Source organism: Macaca fascicularis, chromosome 14, assembly GCF_037993035.2.
Source record: "Macaca fascicularis isolate 582-1 chromosome 14, T2T-MFA8v1.1".
In the NCBI taxonomy this organism is placed as follows: domain Eukaryota; kingdom Metazoa; phylum Chordata; class Mammalia; order Primates; family Cercopithecidae; genus Macaca; species Macaca fascicularis.
Genome location: NC_088388.1, coordinates 107924177 through 107940495, shown reverse-complemented (window position 1 = coordinate 107940495; position 16319 = coordinate 107924177). Strand labels below are relative to the sequence as shown.

Sequence of the window (16319 nt, the reverse complement as noted above, 5' to 3'; positions counted from 1 at the left end):
GTGGGCGCCTGTAATTCCAGCTACTCAGGAGGCTGAGGCAGGAGAATCGCTTCAACCCAGGAGGTAGAGGCTGCAGTGAGCTGAGATCACGCCATTGTACTCCAGCCTGGGCGACAAGAGCAGAACTCTGTCTCAACAACAACAAAAAGAAAGTTGTTACAGAAGAGGCATCAAAAGAACTAGTAAAGCAAAGAGTGGGAAGAGGGAGAAGATGAAGTGTCGCCTGATTTCATTGTGATAGTGAAATGATGTTGGTGCTGGCTCACAAGGATACCAAACAAAAAAAGAAAAGAAACTTTTCTGAGACAAACGCGGACTTAGGCTGAGTTGAAAAGGTTTGAGATATCCAGGTGTTAATGCCATCATTTCTCTTCCTTGTAATTTTATTTGCACCTGTTACTGAAAATATTTGTGCATGGAGTGGGAAAATAGGAAAGGGACGGAATCATGAGAAGGTAGCAGATCTATAAGATCAGTTTCATGTCAAGACTCATTTCTTTACCATATTCTTTCCCCTTGAAGAATCTGAGTTATCTGTAACAAAAAAGAGGCTCTGCCTTGTTTTGCATCGTACTCATTACCAGGAGCTGGGTCTGGGTGGGGCTCTGCGGTAGTGCTGACTGGAGCACTTGCAGAGGACCTGCAGCTACTACATGCGCAGTAAGAGGCCATGTTTTAGTCAGTCTTCGTATTTAGAACTTCTGTGAATTTTATAAACGATCACTAGCAAACCTGCAAGTGTTAAGTTAAATGATATCCTTGAGAAGGCTAACTTAAGAACATGACAAATTCACTGTTTCAGGAATTGGCCAAGCACTTTAACCTTAAGAACCTTCCTTTGAGAGTTCTCTTACGTTACTGGACATAATGTAAACATTAATACTTTCTTTTATAGGAAACATGTTTATTATTGATTATCTCAATTCAAAAATATTCTTTCTCAGGGCTGGTCCATCATGCTCAGTCTCTTTGCAAATATTAAATACACCGAAATCATGAGCAATTTTAACAGTAACATAGAAACTTCTGTACAGTAAGCAAGACAGGAATTTCCAACAATGACACAAGAGCTCCAGAACTTGCCAGTAAAACAAAGGCAGCATTTCCAATGACAAGGCATAGGAACCCATGGATAAAAATCTAACGGAACACATGCTGGAAACTGGGGTCAGGAAATGGTATCATCCACCCTCGATCTGAGTATGCTCAGTGATGGCACAAAGCTTATCCTGTGAGAGGCACTTGGAGATACGATCGCTTCTATCCAGAAATGTGCCCTTTGGGAATGGAGCATATGATACCTAAGTGCCCCCAAATCAACTGTGTTTCAACTTCTTGCCTATACAATCATAACCAAGGTTTCAAGGAGAAGGCAGGCGCAGGAAGTATTTAGCTTTGACTTCTTAGCAGATGTAACACCAGCTCTTCATCCTCCGCTAAAGACAGGCCAGTATCCAAAGGCTCTAACGTGTCCCACTTGGCCTTCTTTCGGTTACGACTTGATGGTCCCACGTCTTCCACGTCACTGTTGTTCCTCTTCTTCATTCCCTGCTGCTTCTTGGTATCACTGGTGAGAAGAAATCCAAAGATTTACTTTAGACTCAGTATGAAATCAAACATTTAAAATAGGACAAAATTACAGAGAGTTGGTAAAGTGATATTATTCAAGAATGAAGGAAACCATGGCAACATCAAGATATCTGTATAATTAGTAAGTACCTTCCCATCAGTAGATAGGTCCTACCATGCACCAAGCACGTGCAAGGTACTTTGTTCACACTGGGTATTCCAATCTTCACAATCATTCTAGGAAGTTACAGCTGTATCAGCGACAATTTGAGGACACGGAGAGGCACCACAGGTATGTCTGGCTCCAGTGTGTGCTTGTCCTGCCATGTCAAACTACCTCTACTGAAAGTCAGGTTATCTTTAGGTAACAGTGTGCAAGCTAACAGCTATCTGGACAACAGGTGCTGCTTCTAATATCTGTTGCATTAAGCTGTGATCTAGAGATCATGCATAAAATAGAACCTGAGATGTTAAACTACAGATTACTTAAGACGTCAAATAAATTTCCTCCATTTAAAAATCTGTATCAAAGACACACACATAGCCTTAAGAAAGCAAACATTATTGCAGTATTTTGTACATACCCAAGACATAGACTATAAAAACAAAGCTAATTTCTGAAAGTAGAGGAAATCACTTGATATGCTAAAAATAGAAGAAAAAGCAAAACATTCTCCTCCAAGCATTTTGAGATATTAGCTGTTCCAAGATGACCCAATTATTGGATATACGATTAAAACAAAATAAAAAGTCCATCTATTGGCAGTAGCAACCATGAATACAAGGCTTCCTCAGGGTCTGGCACTGCGCTACATACCTTACATAGATTATGTCATTGATATTCATGGTAACCCTCAGTGTGGAGTGCATGAGTCTCGTTCTGCAATGAGGTTAAGAGAGGTTAAATGACTGGACCAAGATTACACCCATGGGATTCAAACCCAGGTATGAATGATACTGAACCCAGCCCCAAAGGCAGGCTTTTGAAAGCAATTAGAGTTGACTCAATCAACATTTAAATACCAGGAACTGTGGAAAGAGCACTGGTTTGGCATCAACACAGTCAGACCTTTAATTAACACTTCTAACCCTCAGTTTTATTTGTAAAGACAGGTATTATGTAATTTATTTAAAATTGTGAGAATTAAATGAACTTATATAAATGAGAACACACAGTAGTGCTCAATACATGTTAACTTTCTGTCTATAAACTACTTCCTTTTAAATTCTCACATTCACTATATCTAATCAGCAAAAAAAAAAAAAAAAAAAAAAATCACAGAAATATTACATTATATCCCAAGCACATGACGTGTTCTGAAAGAGAACAAACTGCTCCACTTCCAATGGCCTGGATTACTCTTTAAGAAGACAGCCTGGATATCAAAGTGAATGCACCTAATCAGCACATCCATTTATGACCAGCTTGATGCAAACCTGGAAATCATTCCTCCATTTTCCTCCCAGAAGTGTCCAATGCTCTGACTCAGCCATTCTCTTTCACCATTGGAGGAAAGACAAACTAGATGGCACTATGAGGTTATTTAAAGCCACAAATTACTGTATTTTAAAAGAGTGCCTGGAGAGATGAACATGAAAGAGTTCCCTGTGATACAAATTCAGTCAGCAAATAATTAAAATAATTCTTAGTGAAAAGGGGCCTTAAAAAAAAGTATTGAGCCCTAATCTTATGAGTATGGCCAGTCCTGTGACAATACCACAGGGTTATAGTGCCAGGATTTATCTGGTTCAAGGGAATACTGATTTTTGCTCTACCTATACGTCAAGTGCATCTCAGGTCAGCTCATCAGAAATGGCCTGATTAGTGAGCTGTCTATTGCATCCTCTGTTAATGTGCTCCTGCACATTACATGCGCTGCAGGAAATAGGTGGTTTGGATAATAAAAGGTGGAAAATTATGTAGTCCAAGTATTTTCACAATAGGCAGCTTTGCTGCTTTGTGGATCACTTCAAATTCTAGGAAGGCCCTTTATACTACTTTCTATAGCAAATGAGCAGCAATCTGTATAATAAATTAATTATTAAACAACAGTATAGGTATTCTACAGATAAATTACCAAAAGGGGGATACTGTAATAAACCTAGAAAGTAATTAGGAAGCAGAAAGCAAACTATAGCCACTATCTGGTCTCTTCAGAAAAGGCCTCTTCCAAATGGAGTGGCACTAGAGGACTCCCTTTCATTTACAACCTAATGAATCAGGCAGGCAGTGGGGTTCTGACCCCATCTAGCTAATGTTCACCTGGAGCTCACTGGATCCAATTAGGGACAGGGACTTCTTTCTGATGGGTTAACAATCTAATATACGTAATAGAGAATTCTAGTTTCTTGATTTTTAAATATTTTCTGCAAGTTCTGGGAGGGGCTCTTGCATCTTTCTATCATGAGTTCTGTTAGGAGCCATGGTGGCAGCACATCATTGGTGCCATGTATCAAACAGATAGTAAAACATTCTGAAGATAACAGGTCCACTGAAATAATGAAAATGCAATAGAGGTTGAAAAAGGAGTGAAATCAGTGTTCTCCACTAAGCCGAGGGAGGTAAGGAGGTCCCTGAGATGACTGACAACGAGTGGGTGGCCTGCAAAACTGGGGCGAGTCCAAGTCTGAGCTCCACATTTTATCTTCATGTCAGCACTTCTGTGGGACTTAGACTCTTGCCACAATCTTTAAATGTTCAAGGCAAGGGTCAAAAGCAAACATATCACTGCTCAGCATTAAGACAGTGCAACATAATGGATAAAGCACATCTTAAAAAGCCAAAGCATCGCTTAACTCAGCACACCAAAAGCCCCACTACTGCTATAAAAATCAAAAGTAGAGTTAAAGAATTCAGAGATGTCAGTCTTTCAATAATCCAAATAACAAAGACTTTATTAGTAATGTCTGGTGTGCCATTTAAAGGACGTATCATACAACAGAGAAAAAAATCATCATATAATATGTAATCTGAACAGATGATGACAGGGAAATTTGATTTTGAAATTTTTGTGAAAATGGATACACAAAAGCTTGTCTGGATAACCAAAGTAACCATCTGAGCCAAACAACTCACTCATTGCTAATAATTAAGCAAACAAGATACAACATTGGAATGTGAATTCAATTTTAAAATCTTTATTTGTAATTGAGTTTTAAACGGAATATAACTTTCTGAATTTCTAAATTTTCTGAAACCAAACATCAGAATACTCGGAGAAAATGAACTTATTTTTCAATAGGGCTGATTTCCTGGTTTCAACATTTTAACTTTTTTAGACACTTGTAGGTTACATCATCACCCCGGAATAACAGGGTTAATTTCACAAGAAACAAAAGAGCTGGAAGAAAACCTGAAGTTAGCATGTTCAGGTCAGCTTTCCTCCCAGTCCCTCACTCCTCAGGCACGGCCCTCACTCGCGAGCTCGGCAGACACTTGGGCATTTCCACCAGTGTTTGCTGCAAATGTGGTGCCTCCCTCTTCTGGGTCTTCCTTTGTCCTTCAAGACCCATCTCCAATTCCTTATCTCCCATGAAAGGTACAAATCTGCCTATTAAAAGTGATCTCTTTCTTCTGAATTGGAAAAGCGCCAATTAACTATTAGTTAACTTTCAATAATCCAAATAATAAAGACTTTATTAGTAATGTCTGGTATGCCATTTAAAGGACGTATCATACAACAGAGAAAAAAAATCATCATGTAATATGTAATCTGAACAGATGATGACAGAGTAGGTATGCTACGTAATCTTTGTTCCTGTTGATAACCTGATCTCCAACTTAGGGTCCCTGTGTCTATGGGAAAAGGTGAGACTGCTTAGGTCAAGATATATGAATCATGGGTTATTTTCTATATATATATATATAATTATTTTTTTTTAATCTGAAATTGTGTGCCAAAGACTAAGTTGTGGGATTTGTTTGCTTTTGGCTAGAATTATATTAACTGGGCTTTGTAAATGCTCAATACTTCAGATACTTGGATGAACTGGAAATTACATCTTTGTTAATGAAACAAATGCGAAATATTAACTTTCTTGAGAGATAAAAATCTTTTAACACATGGGACCACTATGGTTGAAAACAGATGATGACAGGGAAATTCTATTTTGATGATTTTGAAATTTTTTGTGAAAATGGTTATACAAAAGCTTGTCTTGTGATGACGAAAAGGTTGGGAGTCATCATTCCAGGATAGAAAATGGTGCTCCATGGATCATATGGAGAAACCTGTGAGAATTCCTGATAATTTTACTTTTCAGTCTTACATATCAGCCTTCTTAGGAAGCCATTCAATAATGGTTTCCATGACCACTCTCCCCTCAGGACAATACAAAAAAATTAAGAACCAGTCATCTTAAATAAAAGTTCTTGCTGAAATATCATTTATAAAACCTTCATGTATAACATTTCTCTTTTGAGCCCATTGTAAGCACGCTTAGGGAAGCAGTCTCCGTCAAGCACAGCTTGGCTCTTGTCTTTTTCATAAAAATTTCAGTGGTTCTCTAGAAAGATTATTAGTATAATCTTTAAGGAGCCTCATGATCTGGTATATGCCTGCCTCTGTAAGCTGTTTGGCATTAGTCCCCCTTAATATAAAAGAGCCCCTGTTCTTTGGGGCTCCTTTCTATTCCCTGAATATGCCCTAGCTTCTCAGTTTCTTTTATCTCGATATGGAATTTCCTTTTCTGTTTTCTAACTATCTAAACCTCCCTTATCCTTCAAAAGCCAGTTCAAATAATACCTCTTCCTCAAGGATTCCACCTTGTGCATTGTAATTTGGTATAGATTTCTTCTTCTGCCTACTAAATGGGTAGCTTTTTGAGGTCTGGGGCTCCTTGTCTTCATTTCTGAAGATGACTTAAAGAATTCGTTCAGTAAAGGTCCATTCATCTGAACAGTAAAAATAATGACAGTTAGGGTTGTTCGAAGCCCCAAGGATTACCATCACTGCAACAAAAAAGGCAACATTTCAATGGATTTTGCTTCTAATTCAACTTCCAGCAGAGTTAACAGAGGAGAGTGTCACGTGTGGGAGCACCCCCCAGAACACTCAATCCAGTCTGTGGGTGCACAGGCTCCTGTCTGCTGACTAATCCTCCGTTTTTAATATCACAAGTTCCGGTGTTCTAAATTTTGGCTTTGCATGTTTTAAAAAATTATATAAGTGGCCAAATTATGGCTAAACCCAGTAACTTGTTTTTTCAAACACAACTTCTGCTGAGTTAACGCCCTGTCAATGGACAGTTTAAATTTTACCACTACTGCAACTTCCATGAGATGTAATCAGCAATCATCTAAATTTAAAGTACTTAAAGGTTGACTACAACCTCCCTGATTGTACCTTCCCAGTTTCCTCTTCCTCTATCCATTACATAAATGTTCATTTCCCCAGGTTCCATCCTTGGGCCTCAACTGTCCTCATCTTACATATTCATTCTGGGTATTCTCATGCAGTTCAGTGTTTCCACAGTCTTCCACAATGCTAATGACTTAAAAATGTGCATCTTTAGCTTAGGGTTTTTTCCAGACCACCAGATCAGCATATTCAACCAACTCCTGGATGTTTCTACCTGCACCTCAAACTAAACATACTTCATCACATGTTTTCCCCAAATCTGTTCTTCCTGTATTTATTTCCCTTCTAAGTGAAAAGGACTACTCCCCCACTGAAAACCTGGAAGTCATCCTTGAGCTACCTTCTCCTTTATAACCTTAATTTAATTGATCCTCTCTCAAATCCATCTATGTTTTCTAGGGCTTCTGCAACCATCCTCACTCATTGACCTCCTTCCAGCTCTGGGAAGCCTTCCCTGACCCACCCCCATGTGAGTTAAGTGCCTTCTTAGGGTTACCCTAACATTGTGATTACTTCCATCGCACCATCTGAAATGCCTTATGGCAACTGTCTATGTGTTTATCTTCTATTACATTACAAGTTCCCTAAGGACAAAAACTTTGTCTTGTTTTTTGCAGCCACACTGCCTTGGTACCCAAGGGCTTAATACATGTTTCTTGAAGAAAGGAATAAACCCCCTGGGCCGAGCTTCTGTCCTGCGTAGTATCTGACTGGCCCACTGTATGTCATATAGGGTCAGAAAGAATAATCCCCAACTAAAACCACATTCTTATCTTCTTTGCAGCATACATGATTCATTTTAAGCCAGTATGTAAGTAGACATTTAAATCTGCATTGTATTTTTTCTCTAAACACTGTATCATTAATTCCAAAGAAATTGAAGAGATCAAAGCCACAGTGAAAATTAACACACTAATGGTGGAAGGGAAATTATACTGTAAAAAAGTACCACCCAATAACTTCAGACTCACAATGAGAAATGAGACAATACTTTTAAGATTATAAAAAGATCAAAACTTGGCATGTCACTTCAACAAAAATGAGTAATTTTGATGTTCTTTGCAATAAAATCTAACTATTATCCTTTTAAAAATGTGTGATCACATCAAAATCTTAACCCTCAATGAAGTACTGACAAACACACTCTCTTTTGACCAAACTTGAGTCTGGCTCTTCTAAGTCCTCTTTCTGACTGGGCTTTGTCTTTAGTCCAGGTCTGCCAACTTAGTCCAGTTTAACAAGAATCCTGCTGAGTCAGTGTAACAAAAATCTCTCACCCTTAATATCTGGTCAAATTTCCCATCCCCCATGCTTGCCTTCAGTAACAATCCTGTGGAATCTGTTTAGCCAGAATCCTCCAAACCCTTGATGTTCCTTCTTAATAACTTTCCATGAATGATCCCTCCCTGTAAATCTCTGTAACTCTCACTCGTCCTAGTTGTACTCTCAGTTGAGCTCAGTCTCTCACCCCTACTAAAAAACCCCATTGCAGTGGCCCCTACCCCTTGAATAAAGTTTGACTTACTATTCTTTAGTAAGTGTCATGAATTTTTTTCTTTAACAGCATGTAGCACAGTCAACAAATGACTATGACTTCAAGACAAAGGTATCAGGTTCCATAAGACCTGCAATAACAGTGGGATCTCCCCTCACTTTCCTGGACGTTAGACTCAGGGTGGTTTGCCACCAGCAGATACAATATTTCAACAGAGTATAATAAGCAAATACAGCACTTGTCAAAAACATTAAAAGTTAAAATTGAAGTTGCTTTCATTTTTATCACAAGAGTACTACCTAATGTTGATGGGAAACTAGACCAAAAAGCAAATTCTCAACTTATATCTTTTGTTTTCTTTTGAAGAGAAAGACCTTTAGAAAAAAACAAACAAGAAACATTGGTATCCAGGAAAGAAACAAAGTGGATGAAGATTATATGAAGCCACTAGCTACTCTAAATGAAGTACTTCCCTGATTGTTGAGAACTACATACTGGGTTCTTAGAGAAAGTGGAAACCATCTTGTTCATTAGGGTCAATGGAGAATGGAAGAGGATCCTCAAAGACTGGAGACTGGCAAAATGGTTCCCATTTTATTATTATTTCTTTTTAGAGATGGGGGGTCTTGCTATGTCGCCCAAGCTAGCGTTGAACTGAGCTAACACAATCCTCCTGCCTCAACCTCCCTGGGACTAAAGGCGTATCCACCATGCTCAACCTGGTTCTCATTTTCAAAGAGAAGGAGAAGGTAAATTTTGCAAAGTATATAAAGCTTTCAACAGGACTTTAAAGTGGATTACCAACTTTAAAAAGGAAAGGCTGGTCAGCGAACTATACCTGTGGGCCAAATTTCACACAGTGCCTGTTTTATACATCAAGTTTTACTGATGATGCAGCCTCACCCACTTGTTTATGTATTGTCTACAGTTGCTTTACCACTGTACCGGCAGAGGTGAGTATCCCTCAAAGTGTAAAATGATTACTATCTGGCCCTTTACAGAAAAAAGGATAGATCCCTTTTTTATATTTTACACACTGATGACATATGTGCAAAACAAACAAAACCAAAAACCAGACTCCTGGTTCTAGTAGCTTTTGTTGGCTCACTAAAAACAATTCCTATAAGACTAACCTTACTGCTTTGAGAGGGTTATTTGACTGGTAAAGCAGGAAAATGAATGCTTTTAGGCTTCAGCAAGGCACAGAACACACCATAACCTTGTGGATAACATTGAGACACAGGATCTGAAGACAAAATTAAGAGGAAGCGTAACTAGGTGATTAAGAAGAATCTTTAGTTTCCTAAAAGGTTTATTGTTAAAGGTATTTTATAACATCTAGTTCATGGTGCCTGGATCTTACTGTAACTTCGTCCTATCAAGTTTAACTCAGTATATTTGGAAGACACTGTGACCATGGAACCTTTTTTCCCCTTAACTTTACAGGTAAGTTCTCTGAAATATACACATGGCATAATGTAAAAAATATCTACTTTTCCCCCTTCCTTGTTTAATGTTGTAACGACTGCTTTTACAAATCAGTTACTTAACAATGATTCAAGTACTGTTATTAAATACGTCATTTCCAAAATTCTGGCACAGAGGAAAAGAAAATGGCTTTGGAGACAGTCTGACCCAATTTAAACCCTAGCAGTTGCCTAAAACTTGGGAAAACTGCTGAACGTCACGCAGTGCCAATTTTTATGTTTGCAAATGTGACTAATATCTACCTCATAGAGAGATTAAATAAGTGATATATGTATAGTGAATGCATTATAAATGTTAACTATGGCTTCTCCAACTCCCCATGGTAGGCATGATCTTACTTTTCTGTTGATGTTAACTGGATTATATTGGTCTTTACCAGGTAAGGTGAGAAAGCCTTTTAACTTGAGATGTCCCCCCACCCCCTGAGACAGGGTCTTGCTTAGCCCAGGCTGGAGTACAGTGGCACTATCATGGCTCATGAGAGAACTCCTGGGGAGCTGGGACACTCAGGAAGGGATTCTGAATGGGGTAGGGGTCTGGGACAAATTCTAGGAGGGAAGAGAGGTCCTGGGTCCCTGTTAGGTTAAGGCCCTCAGCAAGCAACAATAGTCTTTGATGCGTTTATTAAAATTAAGTATATTATTATTAGCCTTATCTCAGGTAAATCTTCACTTTGAGAGGCTGAGAAGACAGTTCTTCAAAGGGCAAGCCTGTTCGTAAGGAAGGGCTACGCTAAGCTAGAATTTCATGTTTGGCAGAATAGTACTTAATCCAGCATATAACCAAAATCTGAAAAGACAAAGTCTATTATTACCACAGTCTACTATATTTTAAAAATTAAAAACAGCTTTAAACTACAGAAGTTATTATGAAATGGTTAAATTCCAAAAGACTGACAATACAAGATGCTGGTGGGGCTGTGGAGCAAAAAGAGCTCTCGTTCATTGCTGGTAGGAATGCAAAATGATGCAGCCACTTCGGAAGAGAGTTTAGCAGTTTCTTATAAAACTAAATATACTCCCTACCATGTGATCCAGCTGTCGTGCCCTTTGATATTTACCCAAAGGAGCTGAAAACTTATTACCACACAAAAACCTGCTCATGAATATTTATAGCAGCTTTATTCATAATTGCCAAAATGTGGAAGCAGCCAAGATGTCTTTCAATAGATGAACAAACTGCGATACATCCATACAATGGAATATTATTCAGTGATAAAAAGAAATGAGCTATCAAGCCACAAAAAGATATAGCGGAACCTTAAAAATATATTGCTAAGTGAAAGAAGCCAATCTGAAAAGGCTGCATATACGATTCCACCCATATGGCATTTCAGAAAAGGCAAAACTGTGAATACAATAAAAAGACCAGTGGTTGCAAGGGATTCGGAAAGAGAAGGATAAACAGGTGGAGCACAAGGGATTTTGAGAGCAATGAGCTATTCTGTGTGATACTATAATGATGGACACATGACATTATACATCTGTCAAAACCCATAAAATATACAACACCAAAAGTGAACTCTAATTTGAACTATAGACATTAGTTAATAATAATGTATCACTATTAGTTCATCCATTGTAACAAATACACCACACTAATGCAAGATGTTACTGATCGGGGAAACTGCAGAGGTAGTGAGGGGAAATATGAAAACTCTATTTTTTATTCCATGTTTACTGTAAAAACTAAAACAGCTAGGAAGAAAGTCAAGAAAAAAAAGTATAGTTTAAAATAGGTAGTATACCCCCCAATACATTATAACTTAATTAAATTAAGCATAAAAACACATCAGAGTTTTCTCTTTTTATCCCCAAAGAATTACATGTCCCTTAATACATCACCTGAGTTACCTTTCCCATCCTCATTTAGAGTACTCAGACCATCTCAATTTCACTTTTCTGTTCTTATGAGAATTTCAATGTTGGCTCACTCCTTTCTAATGAGTTGCCACTGTATGGACTAGAATAGCAACTGTTTCTTATACTCATCACCTTCCATGAAGTCAGTACCACAATCAGGACAGACACATGGGTAGAATGATGATGAGGTGAAAAGCAGCCAAGGAATCTCCTAACAGGAATACACAGAATTGTACAGTCATGATGATGCTATTAGGGTAAATATTTAAATAATAATTGTCTACGCAAACCATGATTAGAACACTAGGATAAATATGAATCATTCCTTCTTCCCAGAGGTAGCTTTCAATAATTAGTCAGGTCTCGCCTCAGAGAGGGTTCTTCCTAACCATCTTGGCTAAAGCGAACTCTCCCAATTCCTCCCTCACCGGTTATTGTTTTCAAGGCCCTGTCACCACCTCTTATCTGGTTTTTGCTTACTTCCTTATGGTCCACCTCTCCTGCTGGAGTGTACGCTCTATGAGGGGCTGGGGTCCAGTACCTCTTCTTTATTGCTCTCTGCCAGTCACATGGTAAACTAGCAGTTTATCAAATGCCTAAATCATGGGACTGTCGAAGGAGAACAGACAGGTAAGGACAGTCCTACACTCCAATTTGGTAACATGGACTCTCTATCCACATTTTGAATAGGCTATGTTACATGACATTATTGTCACTACATCATTAATTTCAACCAGGCTGTAGGATATTTTTGCAAACTGTTTTGAATATAGGGCCTAGTGCTATCTGGGGACTTAATAAACGACTTCAATGAGGAAGACAGTGAAAAGTAGATACCCTAGAGGGCATTAAGTTTTATTCCTATCAATGTATATACTCATGTACTAACTCCTACCAGTTTCGCTTTTAGTAATTAAAATAATTACTACATATTAATGACCCTATTCAATGTCATACTTCACTTTCTTTTTACCCTTGTTAGATCTTTACAGTAACTTTGCAAGGCAAAAAATATCTTCCTTTGACTGATGACAAAAGCTGGGTCACACAGGTTAAGTAACTTGTCAAAGGTCCACAACTTGTGAAAGAAAGATTCAAACTCAGGTCTCTCTGATCCCCAAACCTGCAGTTTTCCCCACAAAGCCAAGTAGCCTGCCTTTGTTCTAACAGTCTTAATTTCATAAAACTACTTTCCCTGTCACAAAGTTGATAATAATACTGCATGTAGATCAATATTCTAAAACTACAAGCAGTGGCGTATGTGGGCAAGGCATTCAGTCTCTTGGTGCACAGAACCTCACGTAATTCGTATCTCACACCTGCTAGAGCAACTATTTTTGTAAAATGGATGCTTCTGAGAACACTCTGCCAGGATCAGGCATAGTTTAAATTCCTATGTATTGACAGAGAAAGGCATAAGGAGAGAGACTGACTCACTGATATATTATTCCAAGTAGCGGAAACTCCTAGGGCTTGTTCCACTTGAATTTTAAATTCCCTTTCTGGCTCTTAGGACACTTTAGCTAATAAACTTACAAGTGTGGGAAAGAGTGGGGCAAATGACATATTATCACAAGAAGAGCAAGGTAATCATTGGTACCTGCCATGAATAGGAAGACCACTCACTGGTAAACAGCATACTTTAAATAAATGATGTGTGAATTAAATCCAAAGAAAACAAGTCAGAATGTCCTTTGTAACCCAGAAACCACACTTCCTGGGCTGCGAAGACACAGTAATCAGAACCACTACACCAAACTTCAAGAATGTTCCCGCCAGGTGCAGGGCTCACGCCTGTAATCCCAGCACTTTGGGAGGCCAAGGCAGGCAGATTGCCTGAGGTCAAGAGTTCAATACCGGCCTGGCTAGCATGGTGAAACCCTTTCTCTACTAAAAATACAAAAAAATTAGACGGGCTTGGTGTTGTGCACCTGTAGTCCCAGCTATCGGGAGGCTGAGGCAGGAGAATTGCTTCAACCCAGGAGACGGAGGTTGCAGTGAGCTGAGACCGCGCCACTGCACTCCAGCCTGGGCGACAGAGTGAGACTCCATCGGAAAAAAAAAAAAAAAAGTTCCAAGTGCTGTCCGATAGGCTATGGCCAAGGCAACATAGAAGAAAAACATCTTCTGGGAAAATCTGTCAACTTCTCTCCTACTGGATGCAATGCCTTATAGAAACCCAACGTAGTGGAGTGAGCACTAAACTTCCAAGGATGCTGGGGCAGACAGTTCCAATAATTAAGTTATAAAACGGCAACTGAAATTATGGGGGATTCTGTAAACCTGACTGGAAAAGAGACTGTGCAGCCAGAAAGTGGCATAAGACTCATTTTAGAGCTCATAACTTCTGTGGCAACTGCATTTCTTCATGTACAATTAGGGGTGCGCAAGTTCGTATGTGTTAAATTACAGAATAGGGGATTGACACCACTGTACAGCCTATTCAAAAATTTCACAAAAGCAAGGACAAGGGGCTGCTAGAAGAAAGCACACTCCTTTTATTAGACAGTCTGAGCAGCTTTTCAACTTCTTGCTTTTTCTTCTCTTTCTTTTGGAATGCAAACTTTATCAGGTGAAACCACAGACTGATACAGCTGCAAGGAAGCTGAGGGTGGGTGTCCAGAGGTGGAGAACAGTGAACATGCCCTTACACAGAAACCCTGGGTGTCCTTTTACAACATGCAGCTAAACTGGCTGTGCAAAGCTACTGGGAGAACCAAGAGTTTAGTGCCCGAGAGCCCAGTTTTGGACATTTAATTGTATAAAACTCTCCTTCTTGCATTCATATCCATAAATGTAGCTTGGATTTTTTTCCTAAATAATTTAAACCTAATAAATGAGCTTGTGATCATTTAAAACATACTCAGAAACCTTTATACCTATCCTAAAGTATTGGCACTTTGGTATTCAAAAATGTTGTGCCAGAGACTTTTCTCCTTACCATAAATTTTAATTTATGAGTCCATGCAACGGTCCTAATGAAGATTAATTATTGCAGTACATTCCATAAAATGTGCTCAGCTTTCTCCTGTCAGCAAAGGCTACCACATGTAGAATTGGTAGTGAAAATATATCACATCCTTAATGTCTCTTTTCTAGCTGCTCAGTACTAAAAACAAATTTGTAAAAACAATTTCATCTAAGAAAAGATTGATGGGCTCAGACTTCATTATAAACATAACTGCAAAAGGAGAGGAAAAAACTGGTCCTCTTGGATCAGAATTCTAATAATCAGAAAAGGCTGGGGGTGGTGAGGAAGAACGAGAAGGCAGAAGATTGCACATCACACCACTACTTCACATATGTGTTTCCATCTGTAAAATATCTACGACGCCATTTAGGACCGGCAAAAAGTTTTTGGCCCCACTCTATTGTTCTGGTCATAAATCCAGCAGTTAACTGCACAGGAGTGTCTATGCTACATGCACGCCCACGCCATCATTTCGCATGCAATCTCAAGATTTCCCCAAAGCTCATCCAGAGTCCAGGTTAAGAATCCCTGCTCCACAGCAGTTTAGAAGGTACAATTATGTCTCTTCTCCCAGATTAAAAAAAAATTAAACATCATACAAGTTGAGTTTATGCTATGCATTTTTCTCACGGCTAATCTGCATGTAGAACATTTTGTGCTCCCCAGAAACACATCTCATCTGCTTCTCTCTCAATCTACTTTCCCTGATTAGTTTTCAATATCCAAGATCATCACCTACCCAGGCATGTCCCTAACATTCCAGCTATCTGGCAAAATGAAGTTTTACAGTTTAGTCTCACTCTTCATCAGTCCTTCAAGTGACTTCAAAGGAGACAAAACCCAGTCTTCAACAAGGCTGCCCACTAAAACATTACTTATAATTACAAAATAAAATCAAATCACACAAGAACCCAAAACCTAAGCAACCTTTAAAAAATTTATTAACAATTTTAAAAAATTACTTACAATAACAAAAATTAAAACCCATTAAAATTACTTGTAATAACAAAATAAAACCAAACAAGAACCAAAAACCTAAGCATAGGTGAAATAAAATCAAACAAGAACCAAAAACCTAAGCATGGATACAATCTAAAAATTTTAAAAGGGAGGTGGGCAAGGAAATTATGGTGTAACCAAGGGATGGAAAGTTTGCAGTCATTAGGCACGAGTGCATTCTATGTGAATGCAATGTGAAATGACTAAAAGAAACATCCTAAGAAGTCATTCACAAAGGTTTTTTCGGTGAAAACAAAGTTGCAGCGCACCAGAGTTAGGGCACCTGCCAGAGAACCCTACTAGCAAGGGTGGTTCATCTTAGCCTCATGCCATCCTGAGCTATTCGTCCTTCTGAAAAAATGACAGGCTCCCAACTGTCCTGAATTATATAATGGTTGATTAAATGGTAGAGTAGAAAGCACAGGGCAAAAACAGTAACAGTAAAAGAGTAGCTTCTTAAACTCCCAATTTCTCACACTATGTCTTCCCCATCTTAACTCAGCCCTCACCCCAGAAAATAACATCCTCCTTGCCCAGTGTGTAGCAACCTTTCTCTAAAAGTCCGAAGACAAATA

At 38.8% G+C, this 16319-nt stretch overlaps 1 protein-coding gene across 2 annotated transcripts in view; it reads right to left on the bottom strand.

Moving 5' to 3' along the window:
• Positions 1-883: 883 nt before the first annotated feature.
• Positions 884-16319, bottom strand: part of DDX10 (DEAD-box helicase 10) — a 274293-nt gene continuing 258857 nt past the window's right edge. For both annotated transcript variants that reach the window (XM_005579553.4, XM_065528958.1), the window contains exon 18: positions 884-1567. In XM_005579553.4, coding sequence (XP_005579610.4) covers positions 1390-1567 — 178 coding nt within the window. In that variant the 3' untranslated portion in view covers positions 884-1389. The remainder of the gene's footprint in view (positions 1568-16319) is intronic.